This window comes from Lactuca serriola, chromosome 8 (genome assembly GCF_051521515.1).
Source record: "Lactuca serriola cultivar US96UC23 chromosome 8, Lser_US96UC23_V15, whole genome shotgun sequence".
Taxonomy (NCBI): domain Eukaryota; kingdom Viridiplantae; phylum Streptophyta; class Magnoliopsida; order Asterales; family Asteraceae; genus Lactuca; species Lactuca serriola.
This window is the reverse complement of record NC_136415.1, coordinates 13444355-13470020: the sequence shown is the minus strand read 5'-3', so window position 1 is coordinate 13470020 and position 25666 is coordinate 13444355. Positions and strand designations below refer to the sequence as shown.

The window sequence follows — 25666 nt, the reverse complement described above, 5'->3', positions numbered from 1 at the left end:
TAAAACAGTAAAATTTCTATGAATGATCCACTCCAAATCTTACGTACTAAGATGCATGCAAGCATCTATAAATACTAAACCCTAGAAATAACTCACGGATGGACATGCCCAATCCGGATACAAAAATTGGACTAAAGAACGAGCCCAAGATGCAACACATAATGGGCCCTACAATCTCCCCCTTTGCGTCAATTGGAGCGAGATATCACTTCGACTTGCTGGGTCCAGCTGCAGGAACTTTCTTGGTGGTTTCGAATAGACGTGGAATGAGGGCAAGGATGGTCTGTCTGAACCGAATATACCACTGGATCATGTCATCAAAATACTTCTTGTCATCAGTAGAGTTCTGCTTGCATCGATTGATGATTCCCAAAACATGTTCCAAGCATGTAGTGGTATACAGATGTTTATCCGCCAAGGCGAACAGGCATTTTTGGCCTTCGTTCCTTGTGAACATGACAGAGTTCCGCTTCGGGTCGATTCTTCCCATATGCATCATATTTAAATCACTTGCAGAACCAACAGGAGAGATGGTAGGCTTTTTCTTGAAAATACTTGTGATCTCCTGATCCATCTTGGCGACCTCCATGATGTAGCAGACCAACATCCTTTTGAAGTGATCAATGATTGGCCCGTATTCAGCTTCGTTGGTGAGGAGAATGTTGTGCAGAATGATCCAATCATGTGGATTCAGGTTGGGAAGATCAGCAAGCGAAATAGCATGTTCTGTTTTAGCAGACCCCCTCAACACTTTGAACCGAACGTTTGTGAAGTTCCCATCCTTAAAAGGTTTGAGGACCCCGAACGTTTATAATCTTCTGAGCACTCCATGTCTGATACTGAGGCTGAGCAGACCTCAGATAGAATTCAACGAGCTCCCTATCAACCTTTAGGTGAGGATGAGGGACATCAGCAACATGGGAGAAAGCGTGAAATATGAAGGCCTTTCGGGTCAGTGACATATCAAACTGAGAGTCGACAGAATTGATCCGGTCTAAGGAAATCACCGGTTCGAGCCACAGGATGCTAGGAGTATCAATTGCTTCTTTGACAAGCTTCTCGAGAGTCCACGGAGGAAATAGAGTTTTTCTACTCTCAAGAAGATCATGAGCCTCCTTCATTTTTCTTTCGTTCGCCTCGGCTTCTCTGGCAACACGAGCACTCATGTATGCATCCTTTTCCCGGCCTTGTTTCTTCAAGAGATCAGCGATGGTCTCTTTATCATCATCACCATCACTGTCTTCAACAATCTTCTTCCCTTTATCTTTAGCACCCGAACCTGAAGGTTGACCCGTTGGAGGAGGTTCGGTTGCTTTAGTTGATGTAGAGGCAGGAGGCGGTTGAGACACATCTTCTCCCCCTTATTTTGGATGGGCCACAAACTCAGGAAGCCCTTCAATTTTACTGAGTAAGTCAAGGGTGGGAGCAAGCTTCTCAGCTAGAGTGCGCCTCACAAAATAGTTCAAGATGGGATCATGCGCTTCAATAATGTTGGTGAGGGTCGCGTGGACATCCGAAACACACGTGGAGATAACCGCACGCTCAGATCGGAGAGTCGCAACATCCTTTTCTGATTGGAAAAGTTGAAGACTCTTGACCTTGAGAGCAGTGGTCTTGCAAGCAAGAGCATCCATCACGGAGTTCTCTGAAGCGAGATCTTCTTGCAGCTTTGTCAAGCGCTCCTCAACAGTCGCCTGGAAGGTTTTATTGTCATCGTCGAGAGACTGACGAAGACTGGCAAAGGATTGCAATTCAGATGTGAAAGAAGTAGCCAGCTTCTCGACAAGAGAGTCAAGCTTCGCTGCATTGGAATCAGCGGCTCCCTGTAAAGACTTTAAAAAAGTGTTAGCATCGACAAATAGTTTTTCGACTTTTTCGGTCGCAGCTGCACACGCCTTGGTAGAGGCGTCGATAGCAGCAGTGGCAGAGTTGATAGAGGCTTCATGAGCCTTGGTAAACGAATCAACTAGCCCCTGAATGGCAGCCTCGGAGATAGTGGATCGAGAGGAAGAGGAGGAAGCGATGAGACTGTCTATTTTCTCATGAAGTTCCTTGAGATGCTTCTTGGTGACTGGAGCATCATCGTCATCATCACTTTGAACTTGATACGGACTATAGTAGACCGAGTCAAACGTCATGTATTCTCCCCCAATAAAAGTCTCATCATCTGCTGAGGGGTTAGGAGATGAAGGCGAACGTGAAGGTTCGGCTGTGGGAGTAGGTTCGGGTGTGGAAGTATGTTCAGTAGCGGGGTGTGTGTTTGGGTGCTGAAGTATGATCCCCCGTATTAGATACGTTGGTTCGAACTCCAGTGGTGGTTGTTGTTGTAGCTTCAGTGAAAATAGGAGGTGGTACAGGGATAGAGGTGGGTGGTATTTGAGTAGTGGAGGTTATGGGGGGAATGGAAATAGAGATAGAGATTGGAGGAGGAGATACTGGTGTAGTTGAAACAGGTACCTCATGTGAAGGAGAACGAGGAGGAGTGTCACCTCGAATCGACTCCTCAGAGTCTGAGCTCTCATCCTCTGATTCACAAGAAGAAGAGGCAAGAATGAGTTTACGCCTGGGCTGAGTTTTCCTCTTCTTAGGTAGAGGTGATTGAGCTGCCTTCGAAGGTTTTCGCGTCTTTGGAGAAGGACCTTTCGCTCCTTTGACAACTTTCTTGTCTTTCCCCTTGTCTGGTTTCTTTCCCCTGGGAGCAGGTCTGTCAGTGTCGTGGATTGATTGAATCATTTCTGGAGTGAGCTCTATGAGGCCTGAACGAAGAAACTCCTTGTAAGTCTTGATGATGCGACTGTCCCTTGGAACACACGCATACATTGACTCAGGGATTGAGCCAATGAACTGAAATTTTGAGGAATCAAACACTATGATCTTCGTTGTGTGGAAAATACCGATCGAGGAGAGTGGAGAATCAGAAACGACGGGGACATGATACTTGTCCATTGCCCACTTTGTGACCAGAGTCCAGAATTTGGCATAAGAAATCTCAGAATGGCGAGAAGTAGACGCAAGGCTTTGAATCAGCTGCTGCCATAAAACTGATCCATAGTCGAGATTGACTCCGTGGTACATCCCATAGAGAATTGTCATAAACAGTCTGCTAGCCCCATCAGAACCTGCACTTCGTTCTGATAATCCTTTGAACAGCACAGTGAAGAAGCCATTCCACTGAGGAGGAAGACATGATTTCTTGAACTTTGTAACAGTGGTTAGAATTTCGGTATATCCCATGTTGTAAAACATGGAGAACAGTTGTCCCACAGGAATTGACTCAAGGTTAACCCTTGACTCATCAGGCTCGAACCCTAGAAACGAACATAATCGCTATTTGGAGATGGAGGTTTTGGTATCAAGAATATCGAAGAAGATGCGATCGACAGACTTGTCATAGTGGGCAGTCGAGAAGATCTGCGACAAGCACTCCATTGGAACGATTTCAGACTTGGTTAATGCTTGAACCAGTGGAGAGTGCTTAAGACACTCCACGATTGGGAACATGAAAGCGTCGTAGACATGTGGGGTGAGATCAATGATCAGGCTTTGTTGAGGTCGGATAGGCAGAATGTGGGAGGTAGCGTGAACTGAAGAAGAGTCCGCCATTGATGAACAGTGGGAGAAAATAATCGTTTCTTGCTCTCTGAATATTTGGTGCAGTAAAGAGGTAAAAGACTTTAGGGTTTACCCTTTATACCGTGGGTAGAAGAGAGAGAAGAATCCGCTCCCAAATCTTCTTGAAAATCGAAGCGTTTCCTGAGGTGATTGATGCGTGACAGTTTAGCAACCCCTATGATTACGCATGAAAGACAAAAACTCTTCCGTTTCGCACGCGTTCCCATCAAATACCCTTTTGAATTCCTGAACCGATAAGCTTCCGGCTGAGTCAGCAGATTATCCTTAGTTGTCGCCACTAAATAAAAGCGAACACGTGTAGCATTAACCACCACATCCCGTTTAGAAGATAACTTTAAATCCCGGAGCCAAAAAAATTGCTTGTAATGAAGGAAACAGAATTTTGGAAAATCAAAAAGATTTTCGTGTATAGAGTGTCAAAGATAAAGAAATAAATCAGCATATATGTGGGAATTTGTGATGTCAATAGAGACACAAAACAGTGGATCCCGGGCACGAATCTCTTCCTTCAAAGTCAAGAGAGACCTTAAAGTGTTTGTGTGGTTTCCTGTTGAATTACGATCAATCACTAGTTAAGAAGTGTTGAAAGGCATCTTTTAATAAGGCTTATTTGGGAGGCTTTCGCTTCAGTTCAGAATTCCTGATCTTGACATAAGACAAAAATCGACTGAAGAACTTGTGAGACCAATGTGGTCTATTGAACAAGTAGGTCTGGATAATATTTAAGTGACATGTTGAAAATACTTGGGGTGAAATCTCAAAAAAAAATTAAAATTGGATTCTAAGGGAAGAAATGTTATGATTTGTAACAATTTCATAAGAATCATAAAAAAAGAAAAATTAGAGATTTCATGGTACAAGCACTTGGGTGAATTCGTTAATTCATGAGTGAAAACTAGAGCAAATTTAATTGTTCACCGTCAATGCATAGTAGGTATTGAATTGTGGGTTTCACTTAACACGTAGTGACACGAAGCTAAGATCATAAACACAGAGATTGTGTAACCATAAACCTCAGTGGTAATTTTTGAGAGTCTCAAGGGTTACTTGTATGAAGCGAATATGATGGAGAAAAACATTTGAGGTGGTAAAGAGAAACCAAAGTACCTTTGCTATAAAAATAGTGACCAAGCAGAAAAAATCTTAACTCATATGAGAAAAGAGTAAGGTAGCTCATGATTAGAATAAATGTAGTAGCCTAATTGGGAAGACGAGGTGTGTATGTACCAAGTCAGTAAGGCTTTATTCAGAATCAGTTGAGGCTTTGGACAACATGCAGCAGCATGCTTCTAGGGACGCTTAGCTATAAAAAAATGTGAGAATGATACCTGCCCTATCGATAATCCATAAACGGTGAATACAAACTGAAGTAGAGACAAAAAGAAAAAGAAAATATTTTTGGAGTTTTTGATAACTTGGCAAAGAAAAAAGATAAAAAGAAAACAAACCAAAAAAAAAAATTCGAAACCGAACCCGAAATAGACTGAACGCTCGGTTCATTTCAGTTCAAAAAAAATTTTGGAATAAAAAAAATTTTGGAAAACAATTGTACAAAAGTTTACAACCAAAGAAACTACCTTTTTGAGATAAGCGAAAACAAGTGCAATGGGACCGAACCCGTGCGGTCGGTTCATTTCGGTACTCATGTGAACCGAACCCGAAATAGACCGAACGTTCGGTTCATTTTGCTTCCAACTTTTAGTTTTGTGAAGGAGTTTTTGGTACTGACTCCGATTCCATCATACCTAGTCCTTGTAGAATTTTATTAAAACTTGCTTCAGGAAGGGCTTTGGTGAAGATGTCAGCCAGCTGATCAGTGGTTCGAACAAAGTGAATTTCTACGTTTCCGTCTTCCACATGATCCTTAATAAAGTGATACCTTAATGCAATATGTTTGGTCTTGGAATGTTGCACTGCGTTATGACAGATCCAAATTGCACTTTTTGAGTCGCAATATAGTGGGATCTTTTTCATATTGAGTCCATAGTCCCGGAGTTAGCTTTGGATCCAAATCACTTGAGATGTGCAGGAAGCGGCTGCAATGTACTCTGCTTCGGCTGTAAACAAAGAAACACATGTTTGTTTCTTAGATTTCCAACTCACCAACTTCCCGTCGAGGAATTGATAGCCTCCTGTAGTGCTTTTCCTGTCTAAACCACATCCTCCAAGGTCTGCATCTGAGTAGGCTTGAACAAAGAAACCGGAGTTTGAGGGATACCAAAGACCGAGAGAGGTGGTTCGCTTCAAATACCGGAGGATATTCTTCACTACAAGCATATGTGGCTCACGAGGATTTGCTTGAAACCTGTCACAATAGCACACAGAAAACATTATATCAGGCCTGCTAGCTGTGAGGTACATCAGGGAACCAATCATTTGGCGATATAGCGTTATGTCAACTGCCGGTTTTTCCAATGATGGCGTGAGCTTGGTCCCGAACGCCATAGGGACTTTGACTTTTGAATCTCCCATTATGCCGAACTTGGCAAGAAGAGTCTTGGTATATGCTTCCTGGTTGATAAAGATGCCTTCGGGTCCCTGTCTAATATTTAAACCAAGGAAAAAGTTAATCGGACCCATTGAGCTCATTTCAAATTTTGTCTCCATCAACTTTCGGAATTCAGCTGTTAAGCTAGGATTCGTTGAGCCAAAGATGATATCATCTACATAGATCTGAACTATCATAAGGTGGTTACCTTCCTTTTTACGAAAGAAGGTTGGGTCAACCGAACCTTGTTTGAATTTAGACATCTTTAAAAACTTAGTTAGTGTTTCATACCATGCCCTAGGTGCTTGTTTCAAACCGTAAACTGCCTTATCTAAGATGTAGCAGTGATTTGGATACTTTTCATTCACGAAACCAGGAGGTTGCTCTACGTACACCATTTCTTCAAGTTCCCCATTCAGAAAAGCGCACTTCACATCCATCTGGTAGACTTCGAAGTTCTTGTGTGCAGCATAGGCAAGAAATATTCGAATAGATTCTAGCCTTGCTACTGGAGCAAATGTCTCTTCTTAATCGATTCCTTCTTCCTGGCAGTATCCTTTTACCACTAGCCGAGCCTTATTCCGGATTACATTCCCTTCCTTGTCCATTTTGTTCCTGAAAACCCATTTGAGACCGACAACCGAAGCATCTTTTGGTGTTGGAATGAGTCTCCAGACTTTATTTCTTTCAAACTTGTTGAGTTCATCTTGCATTGCCTGAACCCAATCAGAATGATCAAGGGAAATATTGACGGTCTTCGGCTCAATTTTGGACACGAAAGAATTAAACATGCAGAACTCTACTTTGGAGAACAAAGCAGCCTGTTTCGCCTTCAGTTGTGAACGAGTTAGAACCTTCTCTGATGCGTCACCCACTACTTGAGATAAAGGATGATCTTTGGTCCATTTGGTGAGAGGAGGAAAGTTTGGATCATAGGATGGATTCAATTCAACATTTACCATTTCTTCTAACTCTGATTGAATGTCATCGTCATAGAGCATATCGGAATTCTCCCCCTCGACAGATGATGAGCCAAGAAATCTTTCTTCAACGGGGCTTTCGGGTTGATCCAGACTTTCGGTTGTTACTGGACTTTCGGGTGCATAGGGGCTTTCAGGTGCAACAGGACTTTCGGTTGCAGAGGGGTTTTCGGGTGCAACAGGACTTTCGGGTGCAAAGGGGCTTTTGGGTGCGTCAAAAATTGGATTCTCCCTCTGAATATGTGAGTCCTGCTTATTTGAAGAGGATAGATTCTCCCCCTCGACCGAAGTACCGCTCTGGGGAGGTTCTTTTCGAACTGGTTCTTTCGCTCCCATTCATTTGGCTACATCTTCGACGATCGTCTTAAGGTGATCAATCTTGTTGTCTGCTGTCGTGGCTTCAAAGTGAGATGCTTTCTCAGGTTCATCAAATAGATCCATGAATTGGTCAAAGAGATTGGCGATAGAGGCTGTAACTTGACCTGTTTGAGAAAAAATCTCTCCTATTGCTTCTTCAGTGGACTTCAACTTCTTGACATAATTGTCATCGAACGTCACATATAGGTTTCTTCAATTCTTTTAGAACGCTTATTCAAAACCCTGTAAGCCTTTGAAGTAAGAGAATATCCCAGAAAAATACCTTCATCAGCTTTGACATCAAACTTGTTGCGATGTTCTTTGGAGTTGAAGATGAAGCACCTGGAACCGAACACGTGGAAGAATTTGACATTCGGCTTCCTGATGTTGATTATCTCATAAGGAGTAAGAGAGAAACGCTTGTTGAGATAAGACCTGTTCTGAGTAAAACACGCTGCAACAATGACATCAACCCAGAAATATAAAGGAAGGGAAGCAAAACTTAGCATGGTTCGTGCCGCCTCACACAAGGATCGGTTTCGCCTTTCGACAATTTCATTCTGTTGAGGTGTATAAGGGGCTGAGAAGTTGTGACCGGTCCCTTTTTCTGCCAAGAAGTCTTCGAATTCTATGTTCTTGAATTCCAGTCCATTGTCGCTCCTAATGCTTCGAACGACTTTCCTCAGTTGAACTTCGACCTGCTTGATAAATATTTTCAGTTTGGGAGTCGCCTCAGATTTGTGCTTTAGAAAGAATACCCAAGTAAAACATGAGAAGTCATCAACAATAACAAGGAAATATTTGTTACCGCCAATGCTCTCGATTGATGATGGACCACATAAGTCGATGTGAAGCAACTCAAGTGGTTCAATAACTTTCGTGTTTATGATCGTTGGGTGACTTTGGCGACTTTGTTTCCCCATTTCGCATGCAGCGCACAAGTGTTCACGATCGAACTTGAGCAATGGAAGACCCCGAACATGACCGCCAGTGACAAGCTTGTTGATGTCTTTGAAGTTGAGATGTGAAAGCCTTCGGTGCCACAACCAACTTTCGTCTGAGTGAGCTTTGGATAAAAGACATATAGCTGGATTCCCTTTGATTGGTCTGAGATTCAGAGGAAACATTTCACCTTTTCGATCTGATTTGAGAATGACTTTGTTGGATTTCTTCTCTATAATTTCTGAACCTTCGTCATCGAACGAGACTTTGAGACCGGTTCCTCCCACCAGTTGAGACACACTGATGAGGTTATGCTGCAACCCCTCTACAAATGCCACATTTTTGATTATAAAATCTCCATTTGTTATCATCTCATAACCCTTTATCGTTCCATAAGAGTCGTTACCGAACTTGACATTGCCACCATTTTGAAGAGACCGAAACTCCCTTAGCTCTTCCTTCCTTCCTGTCATGTGACGCGTGCAACCATTGTCTATGTACCATTCTTCATCAAACTGCTCATCACTTATAACCTACAAAAATTAAGCAGATTTAGGAACCCAAAGTTTCTTGGGTCCACGTGAGCCTTTTACAGAAACATGAATAGTAAGAGAAACATCAACGAGATATGTTCGTTTAATTAAGGTTGTTTCATCTTTTCTTTTAATAGTAAACACTTTGGTTTTATTAGAATTAGATGCAGGTGTATTGGATTTAGGTTCTGGTGTTTGGACTTTAGTCTGCTTTCGGTCTTGATCAGCTGAGGAAATTTTCCTTTTTCCTTTAAAATCCTTTGATGATCTTGAATTTGGTGTGGGATCAGAATTAGGCTTAGAAGAAGATTGAGAACAAGAAGAATGAGAAGAAAAGAAATTAGAGAAAATTCCTGACTTGAGATTCAGAATGACCCTTTCGGTTGAGGTCATTTGAGGGACCGAACCTAGACGTTCGGTTGCTGATTGATGATGAACCGAAGCTTGATTTTTGGGTGTTGTAGGTTGGTGGTCCGAAACTGGGTCTTTTATTGTAAAAGCTTGACGGGCTGAAATCAGGTCTTTGCATGTTGTTGTTCGGTGGACCGAAACTGGCTCTTCGATTGTTGTTGCTTTCGGGACCGAACCTATCCTTTCGGTTTTGTTCTTCCTGTGGCCCGAAAGTCTTCCTCTGGTTATTTTGAATCGGTGATTCGAAGTTCCTTTTACTCCTGTTTTCTTCTCCTTTTGACTTAGAATGTTTGTCAAAGAGAGTGTAGTGAGGATTTTGAGAGCGCCAAAACTGCTTTCGCTCTGAGAGATTTTTCTTGTATCTTAAGTTTCTCTACTGCTTTTGATTTTTCACCTGCTTCGGTTGTCTGTGGATATTTGCCTTTTGTTTTGGCTTCTTAGCAACATGTTTACTTTTCATGGAAGAGGTTTCGCTAGTTGAGGTGACTTCTTCCACTGAAATCTCTTTTGTGCCACCGGAACTTGGTACATCAAAATTGGTAGGCTTATTCAAAGGTTCGGGCACATATCTTCCTTTGGTCTTCCATGATGTTCACTCCGACAGACCGACCGTTTCGTCTGCGTTGTCTATCGGTGCAGACCAGAAAAACTCATCACAACCATCTGCATTATCTTCGTTCACTATGGCAGTGAGTTCGGCTGTCTGATGTTCGGTTACTCCTGTGACCTTGTACACCTGATTGGGAGTTGTTCTAACCTTCTGAAACACGACGACCTTTTCTTTAAGGATTGGGGACTTAGTTTTGGACAAACGAGCGAATTCCATGGAATTTTCAGAAATCAGGTTTTTGTGGTTTTCAGATTCGCTCCTGACGAACTCGGAACAATCAACTACGTCCTCTACATAAATTTTACTCATATCATCGTCCTCATTAAGTTCAGATGCATTTTCAACATCAATTTTATTCTCTGAACTCAAATTGGTATTCAATGAGTCAAATTTTTGTATGGTTTCGACCCTGAGTTTCATCTTATCATTTTCATCCAAAAGATTTTTAAGCATGTCTTTATGGTCTTTGGACTTTATAAAGGATTCAATTTTGTCCAGACCATACATGTAAGTAGGATTAACATCATCAGAAGATACAACACTTTCACAGTTGTATGCTTCGACATCAATTTCATCCTCCTTAAACTCAAGGAAGGGTAAAATCATGCGATGTATCTTCTGTCCTATTTCACAGTTTAAATGCAGTTGAGTAATGTTAGCATAAAGCCTTTTGGCAATCAAACAAAAAACATTCCTTTGTTTTAATAATTTGAGATTGTCTCTTTGCAAATAAATGTTTTCATCCCTAGACTTAATCAGCTCCAACTCTTTCTGCTCTATCCACATCCTTCGCTCCTCACTCTTGGATGACACCCTGCTTATTTGGTCAGTTAGATTAGAGTTCGTGACCCGTGTTTGCGTTAAACAACTATCTAGATTTGAAATTCTTGAATTCAAGTTATTTAATTCCTTTTCATATGATTTTTTTGGAATTTTAAATGAAATGAAAATAGATTGTACCTTCTTGATCAGTTCATCAAGTTCACTGATCTGCACACTGAGAGGTTTCGGTGTAAAGCATAAGTCCTCTCGCTCCTTAGCCTCTTCGTTTCCACCATCAGTGTTGAATCCCCTCATCTGAGCTACATCGGTCACCATCAGACATCTTCCATTAGTTTCACCACTCTTTGCAACATAAGCCTTTCCATGAGAAGGCTTTCTCACTTCATCGTCTTCTGAGTCAGTCGACCACACCTGCACGCCACCGACCTCATCATCATCTACCGAACCCTACACAATAAGAGCATTCATAGAGGGATTAGCAGCAGCTTTCTTCCTCTTAATCTCCTCCAGTCTTTTTAGGAGACTAGCTTCTTCATCCTTCTCTTCATCTTTCTCTGCCATCTTTTTCAGCACGCAATCTTTTACGTAGTGATTTTTCCCACCACGGTAAAAGCAACTGACACCAAAGTCAGCTTCACCCTTCGCTTCCTTCTTCGATTCTTCAACCTTCGGCTCCTCTTTCACCTTTTCAGAGCTGTAGCTTCCCTGCCAATTATGATTTTTGTTGGTAGGGAACCTTTTCTTAATGAACCTTCTGGGATTTGACACCATTATAGCATAGTCTTCAGCTGTCAAATCGTGATCTCCCAGATTTAGATCCTCTTCGTCTTCTACTGTACTCTTACCTTTGGACAGAAGCGCCAAAGATCCCAGATTTGAAACCACGCTTTTCTCTTACAGCACTGTCTTTTCCTGGGATTTCAGAATCCCCACTAGTTTCGCCAGCGAGTACGATTTGAACTGCTCGTGTGCTTTAACCGTTGACACAACAGCTCTCCATTCGGATCTTAGTCCATTCAGGAAAGTGACCTTCTGTTCGATGAGCTTCCTTTCAATATCATGTTTGATCATCTTACTGAGAAGATGATTGAAGCGATCAAATGTCTGTGTAACAACCTCTTCTAGCTTCTGCTTGAACTCTCCAAATTCAGAGAGAAGTAAAGTCTGAATTGAGTGCTCCAGATCTTCATCTGTGGAATACAGCTCTCGTAGCCGATCCCAGATTTCCTTTGCTGTACTGCAAGAACTCACCAATCTAAACGTGTCGGATTGAAGAGCGAACCGAATTAGTCTCAATGCCTTAATGTTGCATTGAAACTTCTCCTTTTCGTCCTGAGCAACGTGTTTCACGTCTTTCAACAAATCATTGTACTCCTTTTGAGTTTTAATGATTCTAGATGTTCCTGAATGAGCAAATGGGCCAAATATAATAGCTTCCCATATCAGATACCCATTATCTTCAGATCCAATGACGTAGTCTTCAAAGTGGCGTGTCCACACTTCGGAATCTTGAGTGTAGAGAATTGGAATCTTGGTTGTAGATCCTATACTGTTTGAGATGTTAATAGGATTAGATTGAGAATTGTCCATGCTTGATCGTTTAACCTGTTATAAGATCAGACTTTATAATACGTAATATTAGGGCAAGATGAATAATTAATGAGATACGTCAATTATGGAGTGACAGCTCAAATTTATATCAATGAATGCGGAATAAACCCTAATCACTTCTTTCACAGAAGAGATGTGTATGAATTACACAGTCTCCTGCTCTGATACCAATTGATGAGTTAAGAAACTCTTTGATCGTTTAGATCTTTAAATAGGTTAATCACAAAGGCATAAACAGAAATATCAAACACAAGAGTGAATCAAAATATGTCGAATGATTCAATAGATTCAAGCCTCAGCAGAGCTCGACAAAGAACTTCCGCTGTAGAGGCTACTAGGGTTACAAACGATAAAACAGTAAAATTTCTATGAATGATCCACTCCAAATCTTACGTACTAAGATGCATGCAAGCATCTATAAATACTAAACCCTAGAAATAACTCACGGATGGACAGGCCCAATCCGGATACAAAAATTGGACTAAAGAACGAGCCCAAGACGCAACACATAATGGACCCTACACTAAGTGATATGGGCTTTGTGAAATATTCTAAGATGTTAATGGGTAAAAGAATTAGATTTGATTGAATAAATTTACCGAAATAACCTAATCTTTTTTTGCTAAGACCCACATAGAATTTTGTCACTGATGTAACTAAAGCCAAACCAACAGTAGTATTTATATCATTTGTGTGCGCGGCTAACTCCCCATGAGGTAATTGTATGATATTTCAAGGAAAAATGGCGTCAGGCCAATTTGAAACAAAAATAAATAGAAACATAGTTCCAATAAAAGGAACCTACTGACCATATTCCTCTCCGATTTTGTGTTTTACTCACATCTCGAATGATAAATGTCAGAAAATTACTATATCCTATATTTAAAGGAAAGAAATGGATCTGGATATAATGAGCACGCATTTAAATCTTACACAATTAATGAAAAAAAAAATATTAATTCCAGAACCTGCTCGCCTATCTCTAAAAAATGACGGATAGTTTTTTATGTATTAAGTCATATGTATTTCATTGGTTCATAAAAGTAAGCACCAAAGTAATCAAAGATACAAAAAAACAAAAAAAAAATGTTGCTAAAAATACATATTTAAAAAATGGTACTTAAGCATTTCGGAGTCAAATCATTCAAAATATATTTGTTGATATCTAAATCTAAATCTATAGTGGGAATCAAATCTATATCTTTATCTTGGAAGGCTAGGTCTTATAGTCAATGTCCATTTGTCCAAAAAAAAAAAAACTCGCACCCGCTATTTTTTATTTCCCAAGGCATATTTTTTTTATCACGAAATGATGACTTGAGCTCATATGTGCATTTTGGACGCTGCTATTAAAATAGCCTTTCAGACTATATTTTATGTTACTTCACCCGTTTCATAAAAATTCGACTTGGTTTAACAACAACTTACTTAACCTCGGGTTAAACAAAATATCAAAATACATATAAAACGAGGAAGTGCTTAGCCTATGGGATTGAAATCCCTATGTATATCACCAGGTTTCGCAACCTGACCCTCTCAGTTTGTATGCATCACACGTATCAAGACTTAAGCCACTAGAACTTGATTAGAATGTTGAGCGATTAAGAGAAATCCTGCAATGGTGTTCATGATCATTATGTCTTTACATTGTAACTGTAACATCCCGTTTAAAATAGAATAATTAAATAATAAACCCGGAACCCCGATAAGTAATTATTATTATTATTATTTTTATTATTATAGTCCATAATCAAATAATAATTAGTGGGGTGTTGGTTTCGGGAAGCCAAATGATAAGATTTGAATCTCCGGGGGTTAAAATGTAATTTCAGGGTTTATTTTGCACAAGCTTTTAGAATCCAGTGGGTGCTTGGTATCATTTGGATTTCATATGAAAGGAATTTGGATGGTTGGGGTTAAAAAGGTAAATTATGTACCTAAGTTGAAAAGAATTTGTCATTGAGGGGCTATATGGTAACTTCTGGGACTAGAATTGTTATGAATCTTGGATGATTGGGGTTGATTTGTAAATTATAGCCTTATAATGAAAAGAAATTGGGAAAGAAGGGCCAAAGGTGTACATTGATGAAAGGTCGGATACGACCGGGTATTAAACCCGTCACCATGCACTGGCCGCTAACCCTAACCTTAATATTCAGCCACCTCTGTCATTTTTCTCGTCGTTCCTTGCGCCTCCGAGCTCTGCTGGTTGTTGTGACACCACTGTTGAAGGCCAAGGCTACCATGGAACGCCATGGCAGTGGACGACCAGAAGAACGAGTTGATGGTCTTCGTCGCAGTTGTTCCGGTAGGGTTCTCCACCTTATCTCTCTCTCTCTCTCTCTCTCTCTCTCTCTCTCTCTCTTCTCCATCTCTTCCGGCTAGTGTTTCGTTGTTGTCGTCGCTCCAAGTGATTGTCATGGGTGCTGCCAACTACTCCATCCGCCATATGCCACCATGAAACGGTGGTTATGTTCGTGGCCGCGAGGTGGGATGTTGTTTCCGATCTGATTGCCACCCGTCACCTTGATGGTGGCTGAGATGGGTTTGTGTTCTGCAAGAGCTCAAGTATTCGTGTGGGTGGTCGTTTATTGGCCGGAAACTGAAGAAAAGAACCACCATGGCCGCCAGCCATGGTGGCCGCCAGCCATGGTGGCCGCCACCTGCTGCCATTTTCCGTCACCACCAGCCACCGTGGAAGGTGGTTGTCTGCATGCTTTTCTATGTACTTAGGTGTGTGTGTATTGCTATTGTATTGCATTAAGTGTGTGTGGGTTGTGTAATCTGGAATCGAAAGTGAGCCACCACCACCACCGTGAAGTGGTGACTAGCACCTCCGACCATCACCTGTCGCCACATAACGGTTGTATGTGTGTGTTTATCTTAGTATGTGTGTGTGTGTTTAATAGGGTTTTTGTGTTGTATGTTGTAATTGGGAAAGGAATAATCAAAAGGAAACTCATAACCACCACCGTAAGGTGGTGGCTGTCGTCACCAGCCGTCGTGTTGGGTGGCAGTGTGCTTGTTGTGTTTGGATTCGTTTGGGATGCTTGGAAATTTTCTAGCCAAAAATCATAACCACCACGAGGTGGTGGCCGCCACCGTGAGCCGTCGTTGACCACAACTACCAGAGGTGGTAGTGGGTGGTGCCTGACTAATGAAACCCTAGTGGGCTTAATGAAACCTAATGGACCCAATGAAGCCGTAATTGACCTAAAAGCCCAACCATTTGACTAATGGGCTAGTATGTGGTTTGGAAGCTCTAATTAGGGTTTGGAAAACCCTAATGTCATGAAACCCTAATGTTGGGGATTTATCGGGACACGCACGAGAATTGTTTAATAAACTTAAATCATTAATTAATAATCATTTGCAAATTAAGCTAAGGCAATATTGGAATTAATGGATTAAGTCCTTAATGGGTTAAGTAGGAACACTTAACCCTAATCGTCATTTCATGTGAAAACCCTAATTTCACTTGGGCCTTGAGTTGGGCCTTCCTATTGGGCTTTGGTGATTGGACTATTGATGGGCTATCCAAGAACAAGTAAATGGACCAAAATAATTGGATGAGCTATAGGATAAGGCCCATATAAAGGACTTGGGACCAATTTGAAAAATTGAGCCATAGGTGGGCCATAACTGGGCCTTGATGATTATGTGATATTGGGTCATGGGAATACCAAGAGTTTGGACTTGAATAAATGGATGGGCCTTAAGGAAAGACCATGTAGAGGTCTAGGACCAATTTGGAAAATGGGGCCATACGTTGGGCTTTGGCCCATTACTTTACTATTGAGCCTTTGGAGTGTGAGTTGGACCTTGGGCTTGGAACCCAATTATTAATTGGGTATTGTTTGATGTTGACAGTTCGGGAATCTGTCAACCATCAGTTGCAGTTTTATTCGTGGGACTTTAGCAGTTCCAGGTGAGTTTTCCTCATTATACTCAAGGGTCGAAGGCACCAAGGTCGGCCCTTTTGGATTGTTATCCTCATATGTTATGCTAGTATGATCTTTTAGATCAGTATCCTGGTAGATAGGATGGTATTATACTATTGTGATCTATTAGATCAGTATCCTGGTAGATAGTATGTTATTATGTTGTTATGATCTGTTAGATCGGTTTATCTGTCTATAGACTGTTATATGTGCACATGTTTGATTAGTAGTTAAGGCTTATCTGCTTTGTGCGAGAGCCAATAGACCTGTGCATTCCAACCCGATGGTTGTGGGCCGTGAGTATTGCATCCCGAGGATGATTGGACTTGTAGTATGTGGGCATTCCAACCCGATGGTTGTGGGCCAAGGGTATTCCATCCCGAGGATGAGTGGACCCGTTGTATATATATATATATATATATATATATATATATATATATATATATATATATATATATATATTATAGGCATTCCAACCTGGGGTATTCCATTCGGATGGATGACTGGACCCGGAGGTTGATTAGGCCTGGGGTATTCCAACCCGATGGTTGATTGGACCTGACATATTTGTCAGTGTATACGGTGAGACTAGGCTACTTCGTGTGTCAGTCAACAGGCATGGGGTATTCCATCCCGATGGATGATTGGACCCATAGTATGCTATTTGTGATTATGTGTGTATTGTTGTGTGTATGGGTATTTTGGGGGAAACTCACTAAGCTTTGTGCTTACGGTTTCAGTTTATTGTTTCAGGTGCTTCAGATGTCTCGGCAAGGCGAAGGCGTGACCGTACACATCCTTGCGTTTTGAACTTATGGTTTCTGGGATACTCTGATATAAAACTAATTTGAAAACATTTTTTAATAACTAATGGTTTGTGGATATTTGAAAATGTTTTAAATCGGCTTGATTTTTATGGGTGTTACAGTAACTTATCTATATGTATTGTCTATGACACTCTTGGGATTTTATTTGAGACAGTCTTGTACTCAAAAGATTTTTATATATTGGGATTTTACGTAAGTAAAGTATCATGATTTTTAAAGCGTAAAGAAAGTTTTTTTTTGGTTTTTAAAAATAGAGGATGTCACAAGTTTTGTAGGAGTTATGTTAATAATATGAATAGACATCTTAACACATTCACCCCAGTATATGTGTCTCACACCTGATTGAAAGAACCAAGCTCTTGCAATGTCTAAAATATGTTTTTGTTTGCATTCAACAAGCCCATTTTGTTGTGGTGTATGAGAAGTAGACTTCTGATGAACAATGCCATTTTCTTGATAATAAACTTGTCCACTACAGCTAGAACTAAGTTATTTGGCATTATCGGTTCTTATGCACTTGATGGTTGTGTGAAATTGAGTCTTACTGAAAGTAACAAATGATTGAATTAGAGTGAAAGCATAACTTTTATGACTAAATAAGTGTATCCAAGTATGTATTCTGAAGCCATCAACTATGATACACAAATAGTTATATCCATCATGATTTTCGTGCTTATAAGGGCCCCACACATCAACATGAATAAGATCAAAAGGAGCATGAGTTTGAGAAATGCTATGAGGAAAAGCTAATCTAGATTGTTTAGCTTGAGCACATATAATACAACTTTCAACACCAACATGATTATAGTTGGATGGAAGAGAAAATTTTGTTTTCAATTTGTCTAATGAAACATGACCAAATCTCTTATGCCATAGCATAACATGACTCTTTAAAACAAGTACATGAGACAATAAAGAAGAAACTAAAAATAATGACAGACTCTATGACTATTTGTGTTTGATATGAACATAATCTAACACATAGAGGTCATTTGTTCTTTTGCCAAGGACACCAAGAGCAATCTTATTCTTCGATAATGGGTCCCGCATAAGACAAGTCTCATCAATGAATAAGACAAAAATTTAAAGTTGGGATATGGGGTTTTGAAATGGATATATGGTTATATCTAAATGATGGGACATAAAGCACATCTTGTAACATAATATAGTCATGGATTTGAACATCACCATAGTGAGAAACAAGCAAATTATATCCATTGGGAAGACCAATTTTGTGAGGCTGTGAAAATTTAGTCATAGACCATAAGAGATTGATATTAAAGCACATATGATCTGTTGCTCCAGTGTCTATGATAAAAGATTGATGTGGTTTGAGAAATATAGATGACTTATAGACATTAGATGCAAATTGTTCATAAAAGAATGATTTACCATCTGGATGCATATCACCATCATGGATTGAAACATTATTGCTTGAAGGAGATTAAATGTTGGCCAAATTAAATAGTTATAGAAGATGTTGAAATTGTTCTTGTGTGATTCCAGATGAATAATCAGATATTGCAAGTTGAACATTAGATTTAGGTTCTTCTTTCTTTGATTTGGTAAACTTGAAAGATGATGGAAACCTAATCAAATGATGGCATTAATTTTCGGAATATCCTGATTTCTTACAGTGAGAACAAACCAAAGACTTCTTTGATAAACCAATTGGTGGATTGTTTGCAACATGCATTGCCACTGCATCATGAGCAATTACATGCGGTAGATTGACCTCCGTCTAACGTCCTTCTTGAATAATCATTGAATAAACTATGGCTACACTTGGAAGATGCTTCATCATCAAGATATGTGCTCTAAGTGCTTTGTAGGTATCATTTAGTCCCACAAGTAACTTAATTATCCTTTGATCTTCAAGATACTTGTGTATGTCTACATCATCATTACATGTACAAGCAGGAATGTCTTGGACAATATGAAGTTCGTCCCAAACTTTCATCAATTTGGTAATATAGCTTGAAAGTTCGGCAGATCCTTGGGATAAGGAAAACAATTGTTGTTGAATTTGATATATGAGTGCACCATCAGTTTGCTCGTATCGATGATTAATTTCCTTCCAAATTTCACTAGTTGTGTGAAGGAATAATACACTCTCAGCAATATTTTGATGAAGAGAATTGCGTAACTAGCTAATAACCATGGAATTAACTCGATACCAGCTTGAATATGTGGGAGAATCAATCGAAGGCTGAGGAATTGTTCCACCAATGAAAGTAATTTTGTTCTTCGCAGACAAAGCAATAGGCATAGATCTCTTCCATGCAAAGAATCCATTTCCATAGAAAACATTTGAAACCAGAACATTACCTGGATTATCTGCAGATCCAAGATAGTAAGGACTAGAGATATCCACAAAATTGGTAAGATTTGTTGAATTTGTAGAAGTAGACATTGAATCAGTTAGAAAGTGATTGATTTGAGAGATCAAGACAAATCAAATCAAATAAGGAACAAGGAGGAAATGAATTTGATCGAATCAAAGATCAAACTATATGAATCAGAAAAAAAAAAAAATTGAAACCGAGAAAGAACAAATCAACCTCAATGATCAAGAATTGAGAAATCGGATGTGGAATTTTGGATGCTTGCTCTGATACCATGTTGTAATAAGAGAAAGAGTTTCCAAATTTTCATATCTTGTTAGGGTTATTGTCACTCTAACCCAACAATGTTTCGTATTTTTGTTTAAATGGTCCCTTGTGATTTTTTTTTGCCTTTGAAGGATACAAACTTGTGTTTTACCAGTTAATTTCATACCTTTACCGATTTTTGAAGGTTGCATTGGTAAGCCAAAAGTTATTACGCCCATTTAAGCCAAAAGTTATTACGCCTATTTAGTCAACTGCCAACTTAAAGTTGATTATATTAATCTACCCCCTCCTCCATCAATAGAAGAAGCTTCGCCTTCTTTAACAGTTGATATTTGGAATTTCTTAAACCAAATCTACACGGAATTAAAGTTACATTGAAGTGTTCTTCAAGATGAGTTCTTATTCAACAATAGCTCGGACCCACCCCTGAATTTAATGACCCCCATCTCCTACATCTTTTCTCTTGTCTGCAAATCACTGGCAATATAACGAACAATCCCGTCCCCTTCCCACCGATTCAAATGCCCCCCGTAACAAAACATAGATTCAGAACCGCAAAACTATTAATTAGCCCTGAACTTCACACTTTAGGACTTCAATTTCATCTCTTGAGTCATCAATTTCATAATCATAACTAACAATCAATTACGGCGATGGAACGGAATTCTTCAAACATTTAACGGGAAGATGATTTACGGAACGAAAATGAGGAGAAGAGAAACATGGAGGAGATGAAGTTGGATTCTATTGAGAGGTTATTCGAGAGCTAGAAGGTTTCGCCATGGCAGAACCAGCTTACATTTTGTGCTTTCGTCTTAAGTTTTATTTTGGGGATTATACTCAGGTGCATCGTTATGTAGCTTAATCTCATAGTTGGAACTATAAACTTCTGACCATAGAACACGTCGTTTCACAACAGATCAAGGAGTAAGAGTACCAGAGCACCGTCAAATAATAATGGGACATCAACACCACCAGTACGCCACCAGACGATACTCTGAAACCAACCGACCTAATTTGAGTTTCACACCGCAGGCGTTGCATAACGTCTTCGAACCACACATAGTTGTTCTCCATTGTAACGCCTTCTGACGCCGGTTTCCGACATCGTGTCACAAGATGAAGAAGCAGTCGAAACATAATTCTCTCTCTCTTCGTTTTGGATGTAGCTACCGGGGATGTAGAGCACCGAAAAGTAATGGAGCTATGTCTGCAAAAGGAGGTGATTAGGAAGGGGTTAGGGTTTGTTGACAATTTCAGTTGACCAAATCCACGTGGCATATAAAAATTGATGATTAGGAAAGGGTTCACCGGGTGACCCCTTTATATTTTTGATAATGACATTTTATAACGGAAAAACATAAGTATGTACCCCTAAAAGGCAAAAAAAAAATCACAATGGACCATTTAATCCAATATACGAAACATTCTTGGGCTACAATGACAATAACTCATCTTGTTATTCAAAACATCTTCTGTTCAGTTATATACAAGAGGAAACAAGAAGTATCTAAAATAACTAACTAGTAATGTAAATAAGCGTACGGTTAAATTATAGTTTAGCTAGCAGATATTGCGCAATATTATTAAGATGGAACTAGATCAACGTGTATGTGTATGCTAGTACGTTGCAATTTTATTTTATTTTAATTTGGAAATGTATAAACATTATAGAAATCAATGTCTATGGTAACTTTGATAAAAACAATCAATATGAATTTTATTATAATCTTGAGTAACGCTCAATACAACGAGGCTTAACCATTGAGTTAAAGTCTATGGTTGGTTTTCTAAAAGAACCATATATTAATGAGTTTCACTCATTCTGTTGGTGTTGATGGCTCATTGATGGCCTTCCCTTTCTGCCTTAGCTGGGCGATGCTCTCTTTCATTGCTTCCTTCCTCTTCTTGCTAGCTATTACCTTAGCCAATACACCACTTACATTCGGGTCCTTCTTCTCTGTTGGAGTAGGTGGTGGGGGCCGCCTTGCTGCTGCATCTGCACTCCTATCACCCACGATGCTCAACCCAAACACTGCACCAATCAAGCACAACGCAACATCCCTGCAAATGCAATTTGAGTAATCTAGCTTACAAAAAGTCATTAATATTTATGGGAGTAAAAAACACATACCTGCGAGGAATATGGCAAAGAGATGGACGGAAGGATGTGTTTTTTGACGGAGGAGTCGTGGTGGTTGAGATGGGTACAACCGCATGGGTTAGTGAATGAGCCATGATATGGATATGATTGCGATTCAAATGAAAGAATTGACCTTTTTTCAAGTCCGATGGGAGTTATGTTTAAAGCCTCATTGGTTGGTTTATGGATAAGATGTATATTACATGTGGACCTCATTCCCTTCATTATCCATATGCTACAAAGTAGAAACCCAAAAGGAATTAGTATTGGAATTCGACCAGCATATTCTGTTGACTGTTGTTTATTAACGTTCATGTTTTCTTCACCCAATTTTTTCTTATACAAAAATTAAGTGATCACAAAAACATAATAATAAAGATCTTTTAGCATCGATTTTCTTGTCTATTCTAACAACACAACAAAAGTATCAGTAAAAAAATGTATCTTTACTTATTTTTAGATCTCTTTCCTAGTTCTCATGAAACATGGCCCCATCAAGACAAGTATTTGTTTTGGAAAATTATAATCAAACCCTTCTTTCCAACACAAAAACTTGTTGGCTGCCTTATGGGTCAATTCAGTCTAAAAAGAAAAAGTCTGTTATCATTAAGTTTGTTTTAGATTTTATGTTCATAATTTTAATTTTTCATGATAAGAGAACAATCTGTTTTCTATCTTTTTTGTAACCACTTTAATTCTACGGAAATAACCAGAAAAGTCTCATTATTTTAGAAAAATTAACGAAAAGTCCCAAATTTATTTGTTTGAATAGAAAAACCCGAGAAACCGGTTAATGTTTTCACTTTAGCCATTTTTGACATGTTGAACAGGTCATGAGACCACATCGTTAATTTTCTCAAAATAATGAGACTTTTCTATTGATTTTCTCAAAATTTGTATATTATGTATAAACGTATTTTTATGTAATTATATGTATTTTTAAGTATTTTTGACTATTTTTATATATGTTGTACGTATTATGTATTTTTTAGTTTTTTTATATAGTTTTTTTACGTTTTTAAGTATTTTAAATATATAAACGTATTCTTTTACGTATTTATATGAACGTTTAAGTATATTACGTACTTTTATGTATTTTAGCAAATTTTTCACATGTTCACGTATCGGGCAATATAAGGCTTCCAAACTCGAATAAACAGGTAATATTTGGACTATGAAATCTTGTACAAAAGAACACAGGAAATCTTATATGTGACTATCCTAGTGATACAGATGACCCAAGAAGCACATTTGGTTATGTATTTATGATGGATGAAGATGAAGATTGCAATGTAACACCTAGTTTTTAGGATGTTTCTAATATCGGGATAGCGGGTCGTAATGGATCAAGTAAGGGTCTTTGACTTCAAGGGAATATAGTTTAGACCATATCAGATGTTGATAATGTTGGATTAAGTGATTAAAACCCTCAAAGTGTGCTTTGAAGCAAAAGGGTAAAATGACAAAAGTAATATTTCGAGCTTCTTGCATGGATTATGATTTTAGTTTGACATGTATTAAGTCAAAAGTAGTTAGATAGGGTTGTGGTTCTGGTCAATACCTTTCTGTGCATATAAAAATTGTCGAAAATGGAGTTGAAACGAAGAAGTTATGATTGTTTGAAGTTTGAGTGGAATTGGATGAAAATTTGTCGTCACGAGGTTGGGAGGAGATCCCCATTACGTGATGGGTCATCACACGGTGACGTGCAGGTTGCCATAAGGTAACCGCTAGGTAGCCCAGGCCCATGAATTTTTAGGGTTTTCTATGTATTTAAAGGGTGGTTTCGTGTTTTTAGGGTATTTTTTATCCTCCATCATATCTAAAGCCTTTTGAGAGAAACCCTAGTCTTCATTTCACCACTTTGATCCTCCTATCTCATCTTTCATCCATTTGTAAGCTTTTGGTGCATTGAAGAAGAAGAAGGTGTTTTGGTGCATAGATCCAGCAAGCAAGTTCTTTCACCACCTTGGAGCACATATTTTGGATATGTGTAAGTCCCCAAGTTCCAATATTTATGAGCTATGCTTCTAAATTTAGGATTTTTGAGCATTTTCTCCATGTTTGGGAGAGTTTGAGTGGATGGAATCCATAAATTTGGAAACTTTATGGATCCTTGAGGTCCCTTTGAGGTTCAGTGTTCTAAATCTGAGATTTGGTTGGGTTTTGGCTCATGCATGAGATTTTTGACCTCATTTCCACCATTGTTGTGACCTAGCTTGGTAAAGACATGCATTAGACATGCATGACTATAAAGTAGCAATTTTAATGACTCATTTGGTTTAAGAAAGCCTTTTGTATGAGATGAGTGTGTGGCTTAATGGATTAAGGGCTTAATCCATTAAGTTGTCGAGGATCAGTTCCCACAACGTGGCTATATGCTCACCACATCATAGCGTATGAGGTTCTCGTGATTGTTTTGTCTAGAGATTTCCACGTTGTCGCAAATGATGGGCCACGACGTGGTAGCCATCAAAGTTGTTGTGTTTGCAGGATGTTGGTATGTTGTAGTGATATATTTGATTGGTAGATCTGTTATAATTACATGTCTTTTTGGCTATTGTATGTTTGTTTGTTTATATGCATATGTCGACATATTGCGGTTGGTTGGGTTGAGGCAGTCCTGCTTTATGTCGTATGCCAAGATACTCGGACAGTCTAGTGTATTGTAGGCCTTGCAAGGCGGTCCAGTCAGATTGTAGGCCTAAGGGGATCAGTTCATCTACTGTAGGCCTTGCGAGGTGGTTCAGTAGACTTTAGGCTCGGTAGAGCGATCCAAGCATCTTATAGGCCTTGCAAGGCGCTCCAGGTAGACTTTAGGCTCATGTGTGCATGCATTGTATGTGTGTTGTTTTATGGGGTATTTTGGGGGAACTCACTAAGTTTTGGCTTATAGTTATGGATTCAAATGTTTTTCAGGTACTTATCGCATTGCAAAGGCAGGATTGTGCACACAGACACATCAACGGTTTTATGATTCGAGATTTTACATTGTTTTCCTTATAACTCTGATTTTAAATTATGATTTATGAACAAATGGTTTGACTATTAATGTAACTTTATAAAAATGGTTGTTTGTTCTATTTCAAAAATGAAAAATTTTACTACGGTTTTGGGATGTTGCATGCAACTTATTGGTTATCTGAAGAAGCAGCCAATTAGTACACTTGCCACAACAAAACAAATACTAGTAGCAAAAACCCTAGAAACAAAAGTTAGATCATTCAATTCATTACAAGTACATAATATGTTATTATCACTTATAGAAATTTAAACATTCAATTTGCCTCAACTATTGAGCTATGCCTATAAACATTATATATATCCTGCTGAAAATCAACAGACCTAGAACTCAAAAGAGCCATTTTATGGCCTCCAGGGAGTATTCCTTCTATATATAAGACGTTGCATATGGTCTTAATTTAGGTAAATCTATTTTCATCATCAAAAGATTTATCTTGTTCAAGAGTGTTTCATAGTTGTTGAACATGATCAATTATTTCTTGAGGGTAAGATTGTGCTTGAAGAAGCTCCAAACAAGTAAATAGTGCAGCAAATTGCAATATTTAGTCTTCATCTGTAATATGCCAAAACAATAGGTTAATAAAAAGACTAAAATATCCCTTGATATGAATACAAATAAAAAACACAAAAAAGATCTTACTCTCTTTAACAATGTTATAAGCCAGCATAAAACCTCATCAACAAACGCTAAGCATACTCCTCCCTAATCGCCAATCAAATTCAAGATACATAAAAAGATGTAAAAGATAATAAATAAAATAAAATAAAATA

General features: G+C 39.1%; 1 protein-coding gene across 1 annotated transcript; it reads right to left on the bottom strand.

Annotated features, from left to right (window-relative positions):
- Positions 1–21422: 21422 nt before the first annotated feature.
- On the bottom strand, positions 21423–22021 carry LOC145070323 (uncharacterized). Its single transcript, XM_079017263.1, has 2 exons — positions 21863–22021; positions 21423–21792 (listed from the first exon to the last, which is right to left on the bottom strand). Exons 1-2 carry the CDS (start codon positions 21964–21966, stop codon positions 21549–21551), a joined length of 348 nt encoding a protein of 115 aa, XP_078873389.1. The 5' UTR covers positions 21967–22021; the 3' UTR covers positions 21423–21548.
- Positions 22022–25666: the final 3645 nt, after the last annotated feature.